Consider the following 23,879-nt stretch of genomic DNA (forward strand, 5'->3'; position numbering starts at 1 on the left):
TCTTCATTCCGTCCTGAAAAGAATATGATATGGATGCCAGTTGTATCTCTGCTGGGGAGTGGGGGAGGCAGTTCCAACTCTGGATACAGCCACACAAACAAAAACAGCCTTTTTTGGAAGGTCAGTAGTATATTTCTCCCGCTGAAGGACTGCTTCCTAAGATCTTATAGGAGCTGCCTTGTGCTTTAAAAGTGATGAATTGGGTTTGATAGTGATTTCTTTATTTACAAAATTTTAAAGAAATGCGATATAAGAATGTTAAGAAGAATCATCCGGGATCAAATTGAAGGTCTTCCTTGTTCAGCATTCTGTCTCCACATTAGCCATTCCGGGGCCCCTGGTAGAGGGCAATAGCTTCTTCCTGGTCCTTTCTCCCAAGGAGAAATGCTGTGACGAACTGATACCATGAAATTTGCTGCCTTTCATTCCAGAGATATATGCCAGAATGAGTAGTAGTTATTGGAAACCTTGTTATCCATGAATTTATCTCATCTCCTTTTGAAGTTGCCCAAGTTGTGGTTGTCACTAAAACTTGTAGTGAATTTCCCAACTGTGCAATCTGAGAAGCATGTTGTCTGTCCTAACATATCTTCCTATTTGTCTTGAGTGAATGATGCTGACTTTTACCATTATCCATTTTACTGCTTAATTTTATGCATTTGTCATGTTCACTTATTTGTCCTTTTTTCCTAAGCTTTTTTTTTTGTCTGCGCTCAGTCATTGCTGACCCTGCAGTGACTGCTTGGACGAGTCCTTGCAGTTTTCAAGGCAATTGTTTTTCGGAAGTGGTTTGCCAGAGCCTCCTTCCTAGAGCAGAGCCCAGCTGGCGAGCACAGGAGGCGGGGTTTCCGTTGCTTCGTGCCCTTTTCGGGCACGTGTGGTTTTTTGCGCTTACCGGCAACTGCTCCCGACTCCTTTTTGCAAGGCGCCGCTAGCATTTTTCCTCCCACCGGAGTGAGAGTACCCATTTATCTACTCACGTGAGAATCCTGCATCATATTTCAACTGTGAGACTGTCCAGTCCCAATCTGTCTCTGTCAGCTGGGAGCTTGGATAAAAAAGCCCACAACTATTTGCTCTTGGGCCCAGAAACAGGGATCAGATGGTGTGTCTATCATGTCTGTTCACTGAACACAACCTTACACAATGCCTGTGTGTCTGTATGTCTTCCCAGCTCCTGTTGTCTGAGTCTGGAAGCTCAGTGTGCAGTAGCCTTTTAGATGTCTCATTTTCTAAATCAGAATAGCTCTGAAGAATGAGAATGTATGATCATCTTAGAAATATTCTTCTAGTCCTGTCAACATGGTGGAGGCACAGTCATGCTTGATTACCTGGGAGAAGTTTGGTTTGTAACTTCTGAGGGACAACATCCTCAGGACTGTTAACCTGGCCACCTCTTTGTTAGATCTTTGTCCCTCCTGGCTTGTAAAGGCTGCTTAGGAAGTGACATACAGTACAGTTGAATCCATGTGGTGGTGTTGGCCTCTGAGAGAGGGGATAGTTCTGCTGGCCTTGAAGTAGGCAGTAGTGTGCCCTCTCCTCATCCTGGACAATTTTTGGGAAGGAAGCCCTTTATGTAGGTTTGTCTTCTGCACCAGTTGTACCCTTTCTTTGACCAGGAGGCCCTTCAGACGGTCACTCATGCCCTGGTCACTTCACAACTGGACTGTTGCCATGCACTGCACATGGGGCTGCCCTTGAAAACCATCTGGAAGCCACAGCTGGTTCAGAACACAGCAGCGCAAGCAGTAACTGGCACTACTTGTTATGCCCATTTGCCATTGCTGCTTTGTGAGCTGCATTGGCTGCCAGCAGGCTACTGGGTGAAATTCAAGGTGCTGGTTGTTACCTTTAAAGCCTTTCGTGCCTGCCTCTTGCCCTTCAGGGCTGGCTATCTGAGGGACCACCTATCTCCAGTTGTTTTTCCCCACCTGGTATATTTGGGTACAGTGTGTGCACTCCAATTCCTTCAATTAAATATTGTCATTTTGTGGGACTAAGGAAGCATGCCTTCTCTGTTGCTGCCCTCCCCTCTGGAATAGCATCCCCCCAAAATATGTATAGACCCACTCTCCTGGGGTTCTGGAAAGCCTTAAAACCTGGCTCTGTTCCCAGCCTTGGGGATAGTGTGCCTAAGGAGTCCTGATTGTATTTTTATCGGGTCTTTATTGTTTTTATTGGTATGGTTGTTTTTGTCTGGGCTCCCTTGTCTTGTTTTATGTGTTTTTGATTGTCTTTTGATTATTTGTTGGATATTGTAAGCCACCCAGAATCTTCTGTAATGGGTAGCTATAATGCGTACATATATACATACATACAATGAAAGTCTGGAGAGTGGACATTGCAGTACCTGGAGACAGCAGAATAGAAGAGAAAGAACTGGAGAAAATCACAAAATATAAAGACCTGCAAATAGAAATAGAACAACTGTGGCAAAAGAAAGCAAAGATAATACCAATACTAATAGGTGCCTTGGGTGCAATTCTGAAACATCTGGAGCACCACTTGAACACCAGTGGCATTGACAAAATCACCATCAGTCAATTGCAAAAGGCAGCCTTACTTAGAACAGCTTACATCCTGCGACAGTTCCTTTAATATTATTAAACAATAACATCTGCCTAACCCATGTCCTTGGGAAAGACTCAATAGGTGGACAAAAATGCCAAATACAGTCTAAACATCTGGCTGACTGTGCAGCTAAGCATAATAATAATAATGTGGTTGTACTGCTAAACTCATAGAGCTGTTTGGCAGGACTGAAGCTGTGTTTTGCCAATTCAAATTTCCTCTAACCTGTCTGCTGCCTTAATTTTTTCAGAACCATGCTTGCCAACGCTGCCATAATGAGGATCCTCATCAAAGGGGGGAAAGTGGTGAATGACGACTGCACCCTTGAAGCTGATGTTTATATTGAGAATGGCATCATACAGCAGGTGGGCCGTGAACTCATGATCCCTGGCGGGGCCAAAGTCATAGATGCCACTGGCAAGCTGGTGATCCCTGGTGGTATTGATACCAGTACCCACTTCCACCAAACCTTCATGAATGCAACCTGTGTGGATGATTATTACCATGGCACCAAGGTACCTTTCTCTTTTGCGCATGCTGCTGCAGTGGGCAGGTGGGGAAGCAGGCCCTCAGAGGATTGATTGCCTTATCCAGGGCCATGATGAGGTATTCAGTAGTGGAAGTTGTAGTGTGTGAGAAAGATGATAGTGGGAAGACTTGAGTTCCCTAACATGGATCGTTTCTGAGGAAAATTATTTATTCATGAGTAGACAATATTCTTGGGCACTAATGAACCCCACAAAGCTTCACTGACTTCTGCTGACTTCTCCCTCCCCATCCACTTAACGTTGTATCTTTTTCTCTGATTATTTTAATTTAAAAAAGGGGAAAGCCCACATATTTATATAGAAATATGCCTCTGGGCCTTACATAGGCCCTATAGACATTTTTAGAAAACACAAATGATGGGTTGGTTGCAGTCCAGCGCTTTTTTTGGGAAATATACTCCAAGAAACAAAGGCAGGCCTGGTACTATTGAAACATGCAGGCCTATATATTTATTTATATTTACTTATATGCCACTCAAAGAAAAAATTACTTTGAGCTGCTTATACTCCTGATTAAAGTAATAGAATTATAACTGAATTAAATCAAAGTTATATTAAACCTTCAATGGTATAGCAATAAAATCATAATCTACCATCCAGCCATACTTGCCATAATATTAAAAATTGCCTTGTGCTATTTCTTCAAGAGCAACTCAGTTATTCATCTATCTCCAAAGGACTTCGAGAAGAATAGAACTTGACTTGGAACATTAGAAGGATGAGAACATCCTTATCTCCAGGGTTCACTGTCTTCCAAAGTTCTGGTGGGGAGAACACCCCTTGAACTGAAGGTTCACCAATGTCTCTTCTTTAATTGATAATCCAGTTTTTCAGATGATACATTTGGAAATCTGTACACCTGTGATTGTTCCAATTCTACAAACACTTCTGAATGTAGCAAATAATGCTTGGTGAACATCTTTATCAATGCCTCCAGTGATCAAAAGTTTGGAAAACTATCTGGAGTTCAGGAATATGATTGGTATTCCTTTTTTCAACATCTGCTACTGAACTTCATTGTCATGGAGGCAATACATATACCATTTTCATTGATCATCACACGCTCAGTCTCATATTACATCTGTTGCCAGAGAGAGTAATAAATTAGATGCTATGGAATGCAAGAATCATTCCACTGCAGCTGTCCAACCTTTAAGCCTGGATGATACAATATCAGCATCTCTTTTGAGACAACAAAGCTGAATTTTAATTTAGTCTCCTCCAGAGTAAACTGGAAATAGTGTCTTCCTTTCAAAACCATATTCAGCTTCAAAGTAGCAAATTACTGTTGCTAAGGGTTAGCTGCTTAAGGCGTAACCTCATGACTGGAGCTATCACCAGTAGGCAATAGGCTGCCCAGAGTCAATTGGCAATTGAAGAAAATAAAATAAAAAAAAATGTTGTGCTGGGCAGGTCTTTTGCAAAAGGCTCATTATCACATGGAACACTTTTCTTTGATAGAGACTGAGTACAGTAATGGATGATACTCTCAAGATGATTAAAAAGTTTAAAAAAAAACACCCTGCAGAACAGAATGAGAGTGACTTAGTACCCACAGTACTCTACCTTCAGAATTGCCCATGGTCCTGTTGCTCTGCTATTGCTCAGTCATGAGATGTCTCTTCTGCTCAGTTTGAAAGACTGAATACTGAGCATCAAATTATGGTGAAATAGTTGACCTTAAGGGCATATATTTCCATATTATGATCGGATATTTCTATATTATTATAATAGGAAATACTTGATTTGCAAGAGCAGGACCTGCTTCCATTTCCTCCTTCTTGGTCTCCACCATGCCAAGAATACTCACAAAAATATATGGCAGGGACAGCAGCCCTCTTGTAACTCATAGGGGTTCAAATGTACTCATATACTGACAATTTGTTGTTGTTGCTGCCTCTTTCTTCTTATGGCTGTGCCAGTGTTCTAATTTAGAGATTCCATCTGCTCTACCACAGACAATATTACAGTTCTATGTAAATATGAAAGATGGGACTCAGTCCACTGCATTCCTGAATCTAATTATCTCAGCTTGGTGTATTATGAACACCATCTCCTGATGGCAATACACCTTACTGGTTTCAACAACAGCTTAGTTGGTTTCTTCAGGCAGACTTGTGAATGGATGTTTAATCTGGCTATGACCCATTCTCGGTTCCTACTATTGTTAACCTATGGTTAACCTCTTTGACTCCTCATGAAGCATGTAGTAACTTCAGTACTAGAGCAGAGTAGGTTGTGGATGAGACAGTCAGTGGGTATTACATTCCTATATTTCCAGAGAGACCTGCTCAGTACATTCCTAATGATCTGCCTCCTTGCATCTTAATCATTCTGTGACAGCTGAGACATCAGCTTGACCTCTTCCTGTTTAGGTCCAAGTGAAAGTTTTTTTATCTCTTTGTGAAGCTTTGTAAAGCTTCACTAGATCATGAATTCTGTTGCACTATTTTACCAGTTGGTGAAAGAACTCTGAAATGCCAGAAATTTATTGCATCTGTCAATCATTAAAATAATTGTACTGATGTTATTGCAAGAGCTGATGCATCTGTTCAGTGGGCAGTTTTACTCTGTGTATTCACCTGCCTGTCAACAGCCAAGCTTGTCAAGTCACCCATAGATGTGATTCATAGAGATCATGAAGGATGAGTTGCTTACCTGTAACAATGGTTCTTTGTGAATCTATACATTCACAAAACCTATCCTCTTGCTCTTACAGTTTCTTACTCTGGTAAGTATTCTTGTTCCCTAGAGCTGATGTAGCAGTTCAGGGTAGTAAGGGGAAAGTCAGGAACCATATCCAGAAGCATTTGCTGTGATGGTTGAGCTTCCCACCAAAAGTCAGCTGCAAAATGTTCTGATGGCAACTCCTGAGTTCAGGTGACCATTTGAAGAACCACAATAAAAGCAAAGCACCCTTCCATTCTTTGTCGGTTTTTTCTTGCAATTTCATGTATGGTTTCTGCCCGCACACAGAGTTCCATTTGAGCATCTTGTGCAGCTAGACTAGAGTTTATTCAATAGCCTCACCATTGTTATACAATATATGCAAGAGACATATCTGCTTCTGCCCATTGTAGTTCCCCCCTGACCTCTTTAGTGATAATCTCAAGCTACTTCACTGTGAGCTAAAAATATTATTTCTATTTTCTTAGTGTTTCTAAGTTATTTGTATTTTTGTTTATCAAAGCTCTTTTTTTTCTGCAATTTCTGTTGGCTTATCACAATTTCTGTTATCTTGATTTGAGCGGAAGTTGGCTAGTAGAATCTTGCAGATATCTTTTTAGACAGCCAGATGAAAAATCATCTTGTTCTTCAACTTGCTTGCAAGGTGGAGGTTGTTAAAGTCTGAAAGTCACCCTTCATCTTTCAATTCTATATACTTATATCCTTGTGGAGGAACAGGCTATTAGCTCCTTAACTCATCCAATCTTGCATCTTATGGGAAGGGTCAGACAGAAGTTGCATGGTATTCCACCATGATGGTTTGCACATATTAAAGCAGCAAATCAACAGAGTTTGTAACATACAGAGTATAGTTCTAAATTGAAAAAAGATAAGCAGTGCCTATGGAACCTCTCCTTGCATTCACAATGCCATGCTGATCTATCTGTTGTTTATCTATCATATTTATGATTTACCTATTGTTTTCAATTTAATGTAATGTTTAATGTTTTTCAGAGGTGATGGTGGGCTATTTACCCCTCCTCAGTGAATAACTCTTGTTTCCTTATATAGTAAGAAGGGAGACATGAGAATGACAAATGAGCAACTAGAAAAGGACTGGGAATAGTCCAGGGAAGAGTCGGAAAAGATCCAAGGAGTAGTAGGAGAAAGGAGCATAACTTTCCTATTTTGTATGCTGGTGTATGAACTAAAAGTTCAGGCTGTAAAAGAGAACTCAGAGAATTGGATTTTGTTCTGGCATCATTTGCTACACTTACTTTTTATATTTTGGCTTCATTGGTTTGCTTTGTTAAAAATGTGTTTTTATTGGAGCAGAAAACTATATATTCAGAGGTATGGATTTGTGTTCTAGGACCTCCTTATGGCATATGTTCAGAGTGTGGGGCAAATTACTTCTCTTTGGATCCTGTTATTATGCTTTTCTGTGAGGGGGGATATATAGCAACAGGCCGTGGCTATCATGGCAGCCATTTTGGCAAAACTCAAAATGTATCCATCCACATCAAAATATTGTGATGCAAATGAAGTTTAATAGAATTTCTTATTATATTATTTATTTTCCAGAGGATTACCCCCTCACCTCCCTCTTTGCTTCTTGTGTAGACAGAACGAGGATAGCTTTGAAGTGAATACCTATATAATTCTTAGTCCTTGATGGCCCTAGCAGTCATGATTCACCAAAATTATCAGCTGCCTCTTTGTGTGCACCTGCTCTCTTGAAATCATACTAAGATTTTTTGTCTGGATTTCCACAACTACAGATGAATGTTTGGCCATCATAGATGTCCTCTGATAAATCCCCATCCCCATCCCAATCCTGAACAGTAAAGCCTGTTCTACTGTGGTATTTACAGTAGAATCGCAGACTGATGCAGTGGTCTGCTTACCATTTTTAAGGATGGGCAATAATCAACCTGATTTCAAAAGCATCTGGAAGTAATCCATTCAGACCTTTTGCAAGAGTGATCTCTCCCTTTCACAGTTGTTTGTTTTTGGTCAGAAGCTTAACCAAACACAAAACAGTACAGAACTTAATTGCTTCCCTTTCCCTCCCCCTTCCTCCCCAAATCAACAGTGTACTCTCTGAAGACAGACTACAGTGCCCTGCATATGTTCCTGGGCACAGCTAAATTTGGTGGATAACCTTAAAGTTCAGTAATTACGTATTCAGAAAAACCACAAAGAAGAATTATGTATTTATTTAGAAGAATCATTACATTCTTCAGCATTTCAGTGCTGAAATAAAATCTAGCACGTGTCTCTGTTGAAAATTGCTGCATTCAGTTACAAGATCGTATTTAGATTTGCAGACCACAAGTCTCTTGGCTCCAGATCAACTATACAGTTGAGATAAATCCATTTGTCAACTGGATCAGATTAGAGTTTACAAACCACGTACAGGCTAATGCAAATGTTCTGATGGTATGCTTACTGTATTAATTCTTGGTCTTTTTTTAGCAGGATCACATTACAGGTATAAGTTAATGTCTTCAGGCAAGATTCATTTATGGGGCTTGCCCACTTTTTTGCCGTGCTGACTTGATATTTGCTATTATCACTTAATGCATTTGGACAGGACGTCCTAATGATACCCCCAGGTGTATGCATTCTGAGTCTTTGAAACAGCAGTGTTTGGAAAAAGAAAAAGCAGCTGATCTGCAAATTAATTGGGTACCTCAATGATCCACCACTTACTGGAAACTGAAATTGGAGGAAGTGGGCTACATCCTGACCTTCAGAGATGAAATACCAAAAAAGTAACCTTGCATAGCACCCATTATAAGCTGTAACTGCTTCTTTTCTGCTACTCAGGCTTCAGAATTTAAGTGTCTAGGATTTGAGTTCCATGAAGTCTGTCCAATGCCCATCGTTCTTAAGGAAAACAGCTCTTAGTTTCCCATTTCTGGAGAAATATGTTTGGTTATCATGCAGATCAAGAGTGCAGAACTACCTTTGGCTTCAATCACCTGACCAGGCTTTGTGTGCATGCTGAGGGCTGTACTCCAAAAGTGTGGGAATAGTGAAATGGGTGCCCTAATCCATTTTTCTCCTTAAAATTTTCCAGACTCACAAAATAAATAAATAAATAAAGCAAGCAAGCAAGCTCAAATTGTGGCACAATGCATTCTGGGTGCAGGCTCTGGGAGCTAAAAACCCTTGATGTAGATATTCCTGAAACATTTACTTAAAAAATAAACAATAGCTCAACAGTGTGATTTTCTTTATTACATTTATATCCCCATTTAATCTAATTACCGTTGGTGGCTTAAGTGACTTAAGAGAAGTTTTTAAAACATCCACAATTCATTTAAAATAGCATTTATAACAACAATAAAACAAAAAGAATAAAAATGAAAATAAAAGTATGTGTGTGTCTGTGTGTGCATGTTGTGTGTGTTGCCTGTTGCACTAGTTAGTTATACTTCTTTATTCCATTGGAAGGGAGGCATGCTTAGTACAGACATTAAAACATGGGAGAGCTGCAGAAACATTGTGCCGCCTGAGCTGAAAATTTCTATATTCTGTCAATTATGCCCTTTCTGGGTTGTATCACACTTGTTATTTAGGCTTGTACGTGTGAGTAGAGAATACACAGAATATTTTTGTTGCCCAACTACCCCCCCATTGCCATCAGTATACATTGTTTATTATGATTATGTTGGATGATACATTTGTTATATTGAAAGGAGGAACTGCCTGTTCTACTCCATCTGCAGAAAGTGACATCTGCCCTGCATCCTTTAGCAATCCTAAGAGGTGGGTGAGAGGGGCTTGGGACTGTTGCAGCTTAGCAGAGGCAAGGTCTCTGGATTTAATATTATTACTGCCTGGTAATGGAAAGCATTATTTGCTTCTGAATAAACAATTTTTGTTTTCGGCATTTGTGTGATCAGCAGAACTTCCCCATTCAATAAATGGGGGGTGATTTTGCCCGGCATCTAATCAACCAGCAGCCATCTATTCTACAAGGCATGAAGAAAAATAAAATCTCCAACCTCATGAAGCTTACAGATCTGGTAACCTTTTTGCCAATGCTGCTGTGCAGGCCTTTCATGTAAGTATAAGCAGGACCACTGGCTCCTCTGTCCTTCATCTTTAGGACCTTTTTCTCTAATGAAGGAGTGTGTGGTCTACAATCAGCTTTGGAGGTTAGTCAGCAACCTAGAAGAATGGCTGAGGTTCCTGCCTCTCCTTTACACCAGCCAGCTTGGCAGAGGTTCCTGATCCATAGTCCCACTCCATAATTACTGCATATAGCAAGAGCCTCTCCTTCCAGGATTCCTGCAAATTATTTCACTAATGATTCCTGGAAGTTTTCCAGAAGAAATATGAATGATGGTAGTAGTTAGATCCTTGAAGTTAAGTGGTAATAGTGTGTCCTGATTATAGATACTTTGCTTGACAATAGACGTTACAATTAATTCAGTTCCTCCTGTCCAAGAATGAAAATGTCCTAAAAGACCATACTCTCTGTGTGCTCTTACCTGTAGATTTTAGATGGATAGTTGCCAAGTGTGACTAATTACTACAGGTAGTATTGTGCCCAGCATATAAAAAGGTAGCAGCTATTTCTTCTGCAAAGTATGAAGAAAAATAAAATTGCATATTCATTTTATCTTACTTTGATATAAAGAGTCCCTTTGTATAAAAAACAAACATCTGGACTAGTAGGGTATAATTATGTATTACGTGTAATATCTGTCCGGGACATCAAAATAACATAAGTCAAGTGGTGGCCAAAAATGAGTTTCACCAGTCTGAGAATTAATGATCTTATTGTCCTTCAAATCTTGTCTTAAAGCTCTATAAAAGAGCTTTAAGATCTGTAGCTGGTCCTGGAATCTGGTGCTTTCGTCCTGTAGCTGCAGGTTGCCTTTACATGGATTCAACTGAAATAAAAGCAGTTCTTCCCAGGAAGAGTGAATCATAGCCCCGACCAGAAACTATACCTGAAACAGTTTTCATATTTATACAGGAAGCCCATTTGTACAGATCTAAATAAGATGAACCATGCTTTCAAAGGTAATACACTTGCAATGCTCAAGGTCTGTGTTAATACAGGGAAATGAGCAGCCTACAAACCTTTTGATCCTTCAGGCCATTTATCAACATCTTTTGCTTTTGTGTTAGAGATCAGTAGTAGATGTGCTGGTGCATATCTTGGCTTTAGAAAGCATTGACTGTGGAGTCTTAATGATATTTATACTGCAGTGTACAAAGGCTGTAGTGGCATGGCTTAGTTCATACAGTAGAAGGCTGGAAATCTTAAACATTTCTCTGCCACAAACCCTCCAGATTTTTACAGCTTGGCACTATCCTTCTACCTTTTGGGTTAGTGCCTTGATATTCCTGTTGCCACCATCTATCATACATCAGGCATTTCACCTGGTATACTTCCCTTAATTCTGATGCATGAGAGAACCAGGGCTCCCACAATCTCTGCTGCTTTAATGATTATTAAAAGTGTAAAAATTGAAATAATTTCCACAGTGTAACCTCCTGGCCACTTGGTATATAGACATGTGACTAGAAGTTTCAGTTGTTCTTTGGAAAACAGACCAATTTCATGAAGAAATAAAATCAAATTTTATTTTGAAAGAGCAAATGTAAAATTCCTTGTTAACTTTGTGATCTATAAAAGTATATGCAGTGTTTCACGTGGACCACAGGATGGCAGTGGTCTGCTACAAATAGTGCAGTCCCCTTTGGGAAACAGGAGATGCTTCATTTAATAATACAGACTACAAAAATATTCTAAATTTAATATGCAAAGACTGAAGTATGGATGAAAAGATAAGATTAAGCACCCAACTTCCTGTACTAGTCCAGAAAAATAGAGACACTTAGCAACCCTGGGATGGGGAATCAAAGAATCCTAGCAATATCTGGCTGGATATTCACTTGGTTCTATGAAAGTAGAAAACCCTTAAAACATGTCCCTTCTCCAATTTATCAAGGAATGCTTTTTCCCTGGAAAGTCTACTTTAATCAGAGAGTGGAAGGAGGCTGCTCTTAGCTCAATTCTTTTTTTCAGCCTCGGTACTCACCTTCATCCTGTATTTCCCTTGGATTTCTGCCTTTGTTTTTAAAGCACTCAAAGTGTCTGTGTCCAGCCAAGGGAGGAGTTGAGATGATCTCTCTGCCTGCATGACAGAGAGGGTACCTATCCCTTATGAAGATAATGATTCTGGGTCAGGAGGCAAACTGAATGTCTGATCCTGGTTGGGATGCTAGTTGACATTCAAAACTGGCTTAACTCTCTCCATCTCTCCAGGTGGTCCTGCCAACTATAAGAGGACTAGGGATAAGCCTGTGTACTGTTAACCCTAGTTAAGCTTTAGGAGCTGCTGATTCTCTGGGAACCCAGTCAGTTTGGTTAGTTTATCATTCAGGACATTAACCCAGAAATGGGTTGATGTAGTAACCTTGCTAAGTATGTTGTGTGAATGCAGCCAGTGAGTTGGAAGGAACCCTAATTCAACTCTGGCATAAAAGCCAGTGTTTGTTTCTATAGAAAATTTTTATTTTCCCTTTCCACTCTTTCCACCGAGAAATAGATGTAGCTTATATCAGCTTTAAAAAGATCATAATCCCGTCACTATAGAAATGTAAAAAGCTAAACATCTGTTCAGAGTGTCAGGCTGAATCAAAAGACTAAATTCAAATATCTAATCAGCTATGAAGTTTACCAGGTTATCAAGCCAGCTATTCTCAACCTAATCCACTACAGTATCCTGAATTCCTAGAAAGAAGAATTGGGCATAAAAAATGTAATAAGTAACCAAGGCAGCAAACAGCCAGCCAAAAAGAATGGATGAACATCTGGCTGGAAGCTTGCTAAAACAAAAAGGTGCTTGCCCTTACAAAAGAAGACCAGAAGAAAGGAGCCTAAGCTGATTGTTAAGTGGGTAGAGCATTCTGCATCCTGGATGCCATGCTGGAATAAACTGGGGCACACCAATAGGGAATCCTAATTGCAAGGCCTTTAGAAGATACGCTGTAAGCTCTTTCTGCCAACAACCATGCTGAAACACTACAATTTCTGTGTTTGAGTCTCAGTTATGGGCTATGCATAATTCTTAAACTTCTATCCTTCAATTGTTATTGACTTATTTGTCTGAGGAGCAAACTACAGTACAGATCAGGTCCTATGCATACACAGAATCTTTCACATTATTTGTTCCAAGACCATCGTTTTCCATGTCAAATGACTGAGGAGGGAATTTCTTGCCTATGAAAGTTTAAGCTCCAATATACAGTTTAGTCCTTAAAATGTCAAATGGTCCCTGAAAGGAAATTTTAATAGCTGTGGAAGTTTTAATAGCTGTGGCTCCATACAGTGAATTAGGACCTTGGATGAAGAAGAGCGTATGCCTTGTTGTGAAGCCCCTGCCCCCTTTCTTCTCAAGGAGGGAATTCGTTTCTGTCTTATCCCATCTCATGAATGTGAGTCTTACAGGATACCAACCTGCTTCTGTGGCAATAGCAAGGTGGGGTTACTAGTGTGTGGTACACAAAAGCCAGTTAAGGAATGATGGTGTTTAAGAGCAGCAGTAACACAGGAGCTTGCATTAAATATGTGATTCCACTTCAATAAGGCACAAGCACTACTCTTATTTTGATCATCTGCTCCAGTAACACTGCATTACCCTTAGAGCATTTTGCATTGGCACTTCACATGCAAAACTGATTGGATGTCTAATTAAAAATATGTCACCTGCACCTCACCCATGGTTAGATTCTTGTAAAAAGGCATATATGCATTTCTCAGTGAGAAACAGCTGCTGGCAGTTGCCTTTGTGTGGGAGTGTAATGTATTCTTCCAGTAGAATGCCAGTCTGGGAAGGGGAGGAGGCAGTTGGGCCTATCACTGCTTTGTCTCCTATTCCTTGGTGGAGGAGGACAAACTAAATGGCTTGAAATCTCTGCACTTAATAGAATTGCCACATCTATACTCATTCTGCGATGCTTTCGTACTGCTATCAGCAACACCCCGTGAATGGAAAGCAACTATTCTATCTCATCCCAGATAGAAGCAAATCTTCATCAATATGAATAGTCTGACATGAAGGAATGGTGAAGCTACTAGTTTATAAGACTCAGCCACTCTGGGAAGGAAAAATAAGGAAGGAGTAGACAGAATAACTCCTTTTGGCAGCTGTCAGTGCCCCTAATTAAAATGGGGGGGTTGAACGAAGTGGCAGCAGCTGTTTGTTTTACTTTGGGAGCAGGCAAGTAAGGAGGATTAGGACATTTACTGTGGAGCCTGGGCAGCAAAAAATTGGGTCTTGTTTCATGTGATTTCACTGCTTGTATAGTGGCAGTAGACATGGATTTAGCTTTAACCATCATCTTGGAGCACAGCACAGCACAGCCAAAGCCCTGTTTCAAATGCTGATGTTCCTATTTTATAAAATAGAGTATCTTAGAAAGAAATGCCAGCTTTTCTAAATGCTTGGCTTGATGCACTTATCTGCTTGCTGTCGCTGCACCTCCTCTTCTTGAGGTTGGTAGGAGCTGTCCAAGCTCTTGGTGCTGAAGGAAATTGAGTCCATCTGTACTAAGTCAACAGCAAGAGTTCAGATAGATGCTGTTGCTATGAAGCTTAGCACTGGAATGAAAGTCGAGGCATTATGTTCATTTCCTTAGCTTTTTACAGCCTTATTATGGAATCTGAATTCTGATTAAGGGTAGATGAATCTTTGAATCAAGCTTTGTATATATTTCCAGAGAGATTGTGCATGTGTGACTTCCATTATCAGAATGAGGCAGTCAGAATGGTCATTAATGAGAATTCTAGGAATTGAAATCCACATCCTTGGAGGATGCACAGGTTGGAAAAAGATGCTTAATAGTTTTCCCAGATCCTTTGCTGTGGGCAGAACTTTACAGATGAGCTTCCTTGAATCATATCTTCCACAAGAAAGATTTATTTCAGGCCCTTCACCAACATCTTTCTTTCTTAAATGGCAAAGACAGATCTGTGAAACTTATTTTATTTCTATCAAGTTTACTCTGCGACTCAGCTGAAAGGACTCTCAAAAATGGTTTATATATTATCAGTGTAAACAAGTCAGTCTATGTCTATAAGTTCACTGTTATAAACTTTTTATTTAGTTCTAATAAAAATATGAAAATGCTAGTTTCACTTTCTGTCTCACATACATATGTACTCCGCTATAACCTATTTGGGTACTTTTCATGAGACTTCTGTAAATTAGTGTCTTTGGTTGCCTCATGTTTCCTGAGGAACAAGTTTAATATGGATCTTCACTTGTTCTTTCTTGGACACATACATGCCCAGACATCCCAACAGATTCAAGCTTAGGAGTTACTGATTCTGTTCCTGGAAACCAGCTATGAGCATGTGAAGAGGTGAGATTCCCTTTAATCAGCTTTGGAGGGTGGTCTACAGATGAGAGCTGGTAGCTGGGAAGCAGCAAGTGATTGGATTTGAACAAGATTGTTGTGACTACACAGGACCATTCTTCTGAGTATCAAGAAAAAAGGACTGAACAATGGAGGAGGATGAGTGGAAAAGGGAAGAAGAGCTTCTTTGCCTGAAGTGTGAACTATAATGCACATTCCCCTATGTTCTATTTTTCAGGGGTAAAAATGTCATTAGTGCCATTTACTGCAAATAAAAGTATTTATTTACAATAAAAGCAAAGAAGCTCCTGGCTTTCATTTGTACAGAGTGCTGATTAGCTCTCCCTTTTTTAAATTAAGAAGCTATATCTCCCTTCTCAGTCATCTGCACACAAATGCCAATTTGTTGATTCCTGTACTATTTCCAAAATCAGTCTCCTGAGAATTACTTGTACAACAACAATACCAAATAAATGCTTCATTACATTAATTGCTGCTTTCCATATACAAACTCCATTTACAAACTCAGAAAAAAATGATATTTATTGCAGAGTTGAGCATGATTACAGACAGATGAACTACAATTCCAGCCCATAATCTGGAGCTGCTACACTACAGCCCATAATCTGGCCCAAGCACCATTTAAGTTTGTTTGCCCCCCCTTTCTCCTTCCCCAATATTTGCTGAAATGTCTCGACCCCACCCCTGGCCTAATTAGTGAAGGAAATGCATTTCACACATCATATTCAATAGGCTTCAGCCTTGTACAGGTAGTCCCCAGGTTAAGAACATCTGGTTTAAAATGACCCTTAGTTAAGAATGGAGCCTATTATAGCAAAATTCAAGTTAAATGCATAATGATTTGAGTTAAATACCCAATGGTTCACATTCATTACACAATACATACTACTTATACAGTATTATTTATTTATGTTTCAAATTTAGATACCGCCCATCTTACGAAAAAGTGACTCTGGGTGGTTCACAATAAAACAGTATTATGCAATAATACTGTTCTGGCTTACATACAAATTTGACTTAAGGACAGATATTGGGAATGGAATTTGTCCTTAAACTGGGGACTGCCTGTACTCAAAATAATTCTTATCTAAAATTAAGTTGGTAGCAACTGTGTCCCAGTATTATACTGTGAAATAGTTTCTGCTTCCATTTCTAATAGTTTCCCTGTGTGCTTAGAAAACTGGAGGAGGTTGTCAGTCCCAGTTTTACAATCCTAGTAGGATAGAATGTGTCCTGTACTTTTGTTTCAATCTGTCCTGGCCCTTTCCCTCCAACCTCATGAAACTTAGGTGACCCAGTGCTGCTGGGCACATAAATACAAGCTGGACAGTTGGCTCCTCTGCTCTGCATTTTTAGGACCTGTGTGTGCTCTACTACCAGCTTTGGAGGTTAGCTAGTGGCCTAGAAGGGTGGCTGAGGATATAGCCTCCCCATTATATCAGCAGAAAATCAGTTTAGCAGAGGTTCCTGATCCATAGTCCCACTCCATAATTACTACATATAGCAAGAGTCTTCTTCCAGAGTTCCTGCAAATCATTTCATTAATGTTTCCTGGAAGTTTTCCAGAAGAAATATGAATGATGGTAGTAGTTAGATTATTGAAGTAGTAATTAACAGTCTTATCTGATACCTTGTTTGACAATAGAAATGAGAGGTGATGAACTTTCTCCTGACAAGAACTGAGGTTGTTCTAAAGGGCCCTTACCTGCAGATTTTAGTTGGACAGCTGCCAACACCCTGTCCTCCTATATCAATCCACTTGTGATGTAAGTTGGGGACAGACATCCACAGAAGCCATGATGAGGAGGCCTTTGTGTCTATGCATTGACTATCACGTGGTCTTGAACCTTGTACTCTTGAGGTCTGGGATAATGTAGAAGCCTGTCTGCAACAACTTCAGTGCAGACTGTCTATGCAGATGCCTTTTCTGAGACTCCCATCACACAATACCATTGGGCTTGGGGCGTGTCACCATACCACTCCAGTGTATTTGAAGTTACAGTGCCTGATTAGGCCTAATAGATTTCAGTTAAAACAGTCAAAACTAAAAGCAGAATGAGGTTTCCTGGTCTAGTTTGTACTGAGCGAAGCAATTATGCAAATTATTGGGTAAGGCAGACAAGGAATCAGAAGTGGTTGTATTACAGAAAACGTTCTGCTCGAGGCAGTCATCATGAGACACCACGTGCAATTGCCTACTATGTCAGCACAGACTGATGGTAGTTTAGCCCAGAATGCCACCTATTAGAAGCAGTTCTCCTGGATCTCAGGCAGGGTGGAATTCATAGAGACCCAGGCAATAGACCCTGGACTATTCAGGGTTCAAAGCAGATCCTTTTATTTGAGGAAGTTGTTGTATATCTACTCACATATTTTATACCAACTTTCTGATTATTTGAGATAGGTTATTGGCATGTTTAATTCAATTTGTAATAGTAGATCCAATAAAAAAAAAAAAATCTTCCTTGTCCAGGGAGAGAGAACTGGAAGCCCCTCTCAGAATATCCATTTTTCAGGGATGATATGTATTATAATTCATTAGCATCCCGCATCCCATGAGTTCCCTACCCCTGATCTGATCTTAACATCCTGTTTCTACTAGAAACCAGCCAGATGTTTCTAGCTGTCAGGCTGTATTCTCTGGAGTTAGCAGTAAATCATAGAACTCCTGACACTTCATGATTTAGCCCAGCTCTTCATCTAGACATGGTGAAAGTCTCAGATAAGAATTTTTACTGCAGACAAAAATGAAGGCATTCAAAACAGCTGACTGCTGCAGTGCAATGGTACAAATGGTACATTATTATGACCCTGCTGTGGTTTAAATTAACAGATTCCAGATTCTTGGCATGGTGTTTAGCGGCCTTGAAGCTGGGTGGTTTTATTTTTACAGAACTGCCTCTCTGACCTGAGATCTGCTGGCTCCTGCCTGGTTCTCATATCAGGAAGCTCCCAAGCAAAGCATATGGGCAATAACCTTCTCCTTTTGATTTCCCTGCCAATATTTTGTGAGCATGGAGCTTTTGTTCAGCTAATATCCTGGCTGTTGCAAGGAGGGGTTGGAGAAGTCACTGCCTGGATTTCTGAGATTGTTAATGCTCCCCTGCATGAGGGGGAGCTGCCAGCAGCTCTGAAAGAAGCTGTGGTGTGCCCCCTTTTGAAGAAGCCATTTCTGGATCCTATGGTTCTAGAAGACTACTGGCCAGGCTCAAACCTTCCTTTGGTGGGGAAGATTGTTCAAATAATGGTGGAAGATCAACCCACAGCACCCTAGGAGTAGGTTATCTGGACCCTTTTCAGTTGGAGTTCAGGCTCAGGAACAAGAGTGAGATAGCTTGAGTTGCTCTTCCAAATTACCTTTGTTGGGATTTGGATGGGGGTAATGTGCCTCTCCTGCTTTCAGATCTCTTGGTGGCTTTTGATACCATTGACATGAAATCACTGGGGAAGGTCATCCAACAGTATGAGGTGTGGTATCATTCTCAAGGTGCCTGGAAGTTATAGAAGGGCCTAGGTGGGAGAGAACAGGCGGAAGTTGAACCAAAGCAAAAGGAAGTTGCTATTTGTATACCAGGGTTCTCCATCAACACTAGTATTGTCTCTTGATGGGCAGGCACTACCTGTGAAGGAGCAGATTCACAATGTGGGGGTCCTTTTGAGCTCACAGTTCCTGCTTGAACTGCAGGTAGAAACCATGGCTAGAGGGACCTTTGCCAGCTCCAGCTGGTGTGCTCATTGCAGCCTTACCTGGTGCAGGAGGACCTGGCATAGTATCTCATACCCTTATTACCACCCATATAGACTATAGCAAGATACTGTCTTTAAAGACTACTCAGAAATTACAAAATGCAGCAGCCCAGTTGTTAATGACTTCCAATGTTGGGAACATGTAACATCAATGCTATGGGTTCTGTGCTGGTTACCAATTCAATTTAGGTAAATTTAAAGTGCTGGTTTTAGCCCATAAAGTCCTTTATGGCTTGGCACCTGGGTACTTGCAGGACCACCCCCTCCACTCTATCTCATGACCTATTAGAACATCTTGTAGTCTCACACTTCAGGGAGATACAGGGAGATGAGACTAGAAGGCATTGCTCCTTGAATTGAATAGGCTTGGTTTAATCAGGGATTTCTTGTTATCTATTTCTGGGTTGTTAAGAAGTAGAGCTGCCTATCTCTGGCCTTCTAGAAGAGTATTTCTGAGCATATGTATTGAGTGCTTGTCTCATCATTCCTCACTTCTAGGATTGGAAGAAGAAGAGTTAAAGGCTTCCTGGAATTAGTAACCAACTTTTCCTACAGATAATAGTGTCCCACATTGTAATGCCTGGACCAGAGATATTCTAATACATTTAATGGGAATGATTTTGAAGGCCATCTAATCTACCTCCACAAACCCCCAAATCTAAGGCATGACACAACTATAGCATTCCTGATAGATACTAATCATGCTTACCTCCAGCAACAAAGGAATAAAAACATTTTTTACTTCTCTGTATAGAGCCTCCTGGCCTTCAGAAATCTATTCAAGATTTCTTTGAATATATAATTTGTTCTTAAGAAATGGAGAGAAATCAATAGGTTTGCAGAACAAATGAGCCCACCATTCTGCCTCTAAGATCCCATGTAAAACTCCCTGTTGGCTTTCTAAGTCAGCAGACTGCCAGGAAATAGAAAAAGTTCTTAATGGCTATAGATTTTTTTCTGTACTGCCCTTGGAGGCAAGATGGGTGGTGAATATCTTCTACCCAGTATGGCTTTTATCTGGCATCACTTGGGCTATACTTTCAGTATGAAGTGAAGGACCTTTTTATTTGTTCAGATCTTAACACAATGTGATTCTTGTGTTGAAGAATTTTTAAATATTTTAATATCGAGTTGTTTCTATTGCCTTGTAATATATTACTTCATTGCTAACATAAGATGGCTACCATTGTCAATATTTAGCTCCCCGAGAACTATTAAAGTGATGCAAGAATGAAATAGGAATAATTTCAAATATATAAATATAAATCTCTAAAGGGTTTTTTTCTCCCTCCACATGCAGGCAGCCCTGGTTGGGGGGACCACCATGGTTATTGGACACGTGCTTCCAGATAAAGATACTTCCCTGCTAGATGCTTATGAGAAGTGTCGCAGCCTGGCTGACCCAAAGGTGTGCTGTGATTATGCCCTGCACATGGGCATCACCTGGTGGGCACCCAAGGTAAGAGGGATGGGCCTGGTAGGGAATATGAAACATTGAAAGATCTTTTAGGCTAAGCCAGAACGTTATTTTATCTAGTTTACTATCCTTTGTGCCACTAGTCTTCAACCTTTTTAGGCTCCACTTTAGCAAGCATAATGTTTAGGCAACAGTTCTAGTCCTACCTTAGGCACAAAGCCAGTTGAGTAACTTTGGGCCAGTTTCTCTCTTTCGTCCCTAGAAAGAAAGCAATGGAAAATCTTTCCAAGGAAATTTCAGGGACTAGTCCAGGCAGTCACCAGGAATTAACACTGACTTGAAAGCACACACACACAGATTTCTACCATATATTTGTATAGTGGTTGTGCTGCTGATGCAATCCATATTTGGACTTGCTGCAGTCCGGAAGGTAGGTCCTAACCCATCAATTAAGATCTAGTGTACTTGAGAACCAGTAGGACCCATTGTTGGATCCCTATGTATGTCCCAACACTGAATGCAAGTGCATTGTGATGTCATCGTATGCGTTTCATCATTAGCCCTCAGTGTGGTTCTCTGTGCTGGGACACCTATAATTAATTGGGCATGCTGGTTGAAGATTTTAGGAATCTAAAAAAACTTAACAATATGAAATTGAAAACTGTTCTAAACTGACAAGAAGTGGCCTTCTAAAGTAGTAGGCAGCACCCTTTCCCAGAGCTATCAAATCCTACCAGAAATTGAGCTTGAACTGTGGCCCTGCCCTGTACATCCAGGGTAATGATCTTCATGGCCCAACAGCCCAGCTTTCTGCCATTGTTGCGTACAGGCTTCCATCCATTCTCCTGTCCTCATGTTGTCATCTGCTGGGGTCAACTTCAAGTCAGGCCCTTGTGCAGCTCCTCTTACAAAGTACGTATTTAGCCTCAAACATCTGGGGCTTGTTCAGGAACTATAGACCATGCTTATTGGATTAGATATGTCTACCCAATGGCCATCTTGTCCAGGTTGGGAGGTTGAGGGTAGTCTTTTGTTTGGATTTTGCAGCTCAACTACTTCCTCTCCAGCCTCCTGCCACCCTCAGTTTCTGACAACACTCTGCTTGAACTTATACTGTACTACAAGATACCTTGCTAAGTGAACATCTTTTGCTGTCCACTTGGGACTTTATCTCTACACTGGAATATAAACAAATCACACATGTGCACACACACACATACATACACAACACACAGAAAATATGCTTCAGCTTTCCCCTCTGTGAGCTCAGCTTCCCATAGCAATTTCATAGGCTTGAAATGTGTAAGTGATGTTTTTGCCAGAGAAAAAGCCTTGAAACAAAAGTTTAGATGATTTTACACAAGTTATTAAGCACTAATATGGCATGAAATTTCTGGCTTGGAGCAAGTGATGAGCTGTCTAGGATACAACTTGGGAGGCAAATTTTGAAACTCAAGTTCTATCCTGTGGTCATGGATCTTTGACCTTTTACTTGGCAGTTCTGGAGACCTTTAATTTTTAGTTTCAGACTTGCAGTATTCTCCTGTCATTTTTATCTATGAGTGAATGGATAGGATATTTTTGTCTGCAGGACTTCTTTAAAACTATACATGATAATTAATGTACTCTTTCTTAACCCCATCCCTCCTGGTGCCTTAGGTAAAATCAGAAATGGAAACTTTGGTTCGAGAGAAGGGGGTCAACTCCTTCCAGATGTTCATGACATACAAAGACTTGTATATGCTCCGGGACAGTGAGCTCTATCAGGTGTTCCGTGCTTGCAAAGATATTGGAGCTATTGCACGTGTTCATGCTGAGAATGGCGAGCTAGTGGCTGAGGTAAGCTGTGCTGGAGGAGGGTGGGGTGGCTCCAGCAATGCTACCAAGGTGGGTCTGAGCTCCACTGTTTCCATGAATATGGAGGGTCTCAAAGTGTTGTTGGATTTCCAGGATGCAAGTTTGGATGGACTGTCAGAATTCCCCTTGCTGGCTGGGGAATTCTGGGAGTTGAAGCCCACAGGTCTTAAAGTTGCCAAGAACACTGTTCTAAAGACTTCTCTTCTGACCTGCCCTTGTCCCAGAGGCTGCACACACTCTCTCATTCTTATTATTAGGGTTGTCTGAGTAATTAGATGTGTTTCCACAAGCAATTTGCGCTAGCCCTGCAAAGCCATGCTCTCATTAATCCAGAATCCTTATCATCCCTTTATGCTCACATGTAATAAGAATTGTGGATTGGAATCACCATCTCACCCACCATATGCACTGAAAATGTGAAGTAGGAGGCAGTCCTTTTAGATCATGCATTAGCATTCCAGATTATGATGCTGGTTTCAAACTGTGTAAGTAAAAACATCAGGAAGAGAAAAGGGTACTGCTGTCTCCATCCTGAAGTAACTCTTTGTTCTGATTCTCTGTGCAGGGGGCCAGGGAAGCTCTGGATCTGGGCATCACTGGTCCAGAGGGAATTGAGATCAGCCGACCCGAAGAGGTAAAAATGCCCATGGGGTGGTATATACATATGCACATACATCATCCAATCAGAAATTGCTTCTTCCTCCTTAGTCCCGTGACCCTGTGTGATTGGATATGGAAAAAAAAATCCCCCTCCCCAGCCGACCATTCAGGAGATGATTTGGCCTACTGGACAGTTTTAGAAAGAGACTGTTGAACGGCCTGGTGGGCTTTTCCACTGTATTCATTCTACTCCACTGTGCATTGCCAGAAGCCCTGGTATCCATCTTCTCCCCGAGGCAGAATGGTAAGAATAACCTTTCCTTAGCAGAATTGTAGGATGTTGAACCAGAGAGTGTACTACATACATACATTAGGGTGCAACTTTTTTGGCTTCAGATGTTGTCCACATTGCCAGGCACATTCACAGGCAATCCTCTGGGATGAAGAGGAAGTATTTTGATAATATGGGGAATCTGGACTCTGCTGAAGCCACTTCCTCTAGCTAGTGAAAACAAAATGAATGATGCAGCAAAGGCTATCTGTGCTCACTGACTTAATTGCTATTTGTAGCACAGTGTGTGTCTTATTCCTATCTATATTGGTATCTTGTACTTAGAACACCTTACCGTGAAGCTGGCCACTGTTCAAGCTGACCTTAAAATAGTTGAGTATTGCTGCAGTGATGGGGATATGGTAGGGTTTTTTAAGCACACATTGGCACTACTGACAGCAAGGGCAGGCTGTTAACAGCAGGGCAATTGCATACATTATATTTTGCACTGTCTCACGTCCCTTTCTCATTGCAGCTAGAGGCTGAAGCTACACATCGTGTCATCACCATTGCTAATCGGGTAAGAGCTAGCCCTCCCCATTCTTCCCTGAGGAACCAAATTTACCCATCTTAGTACTAATGGCTGAGCCCTTATATCCACTACAAGCGTACTCTTTTCAAGGACATTTCTTGGGTGGACGCCTTGGTCTTGTTCTACATCAGGCCACTTGATCCCTAATTTCCTATAGGCTGCTTTGATTATCCAACTCCTTGCAAGAAGATAGAATGT

At 40.8% G+C, this 23,879-nt stretch overlaps 1 protein-coding gene across 1 annotated transcript in view; it reads left to right on the forward strand.

Moving 5' to 3' along the window:
* The first annotated feature begins 2,825 nt into the window (after positions 1-2,825).
* The window catches only part of DPYSL5 (dihydropyrimidinase like 5), a 39,004-nt gene continuing 17,950 nt past the window's right edge, over positions 2,826-23,879 (forward strand). Inside the window, exons 1-5 of the mRNA XM_007426461.3 lie at positions 2,826-3,086; positions 20,245-20,403; positions 22,021-22,200; positions 22,784-22,852; positions 23,625-23,669. Coding sequence (XP_007426523.1) covers positions 2,826-3,086; positions 20,245-20,403; positions 22,021-22,200; positions 22,784-22,852; positions 23,625-23,669 — 714 coding nt within the window. The remainder of the gene's footprint in view (positions 3,087-20,244; positions 20,404-22,020; positions 22,201-22,783; positions 22,853-23,624; positions 23,670-23,879) is intronic.

The sequence above is a fragment of the Python bivittatus genome, unplaced genomic scaffold (assembly GCF_059951505.1).
Source record: "Python bivittatus isolate LINGU-HERP-01145 unplaced genomic scaffold, Pbiv_v1 ctg000690_np1212, whole genome shotgun sequence".
NCBI lineage: Eukaryota > Metazoa > Chordata > Lepidosauria > Squamata > Pythonidae > Python > Python bivittatus.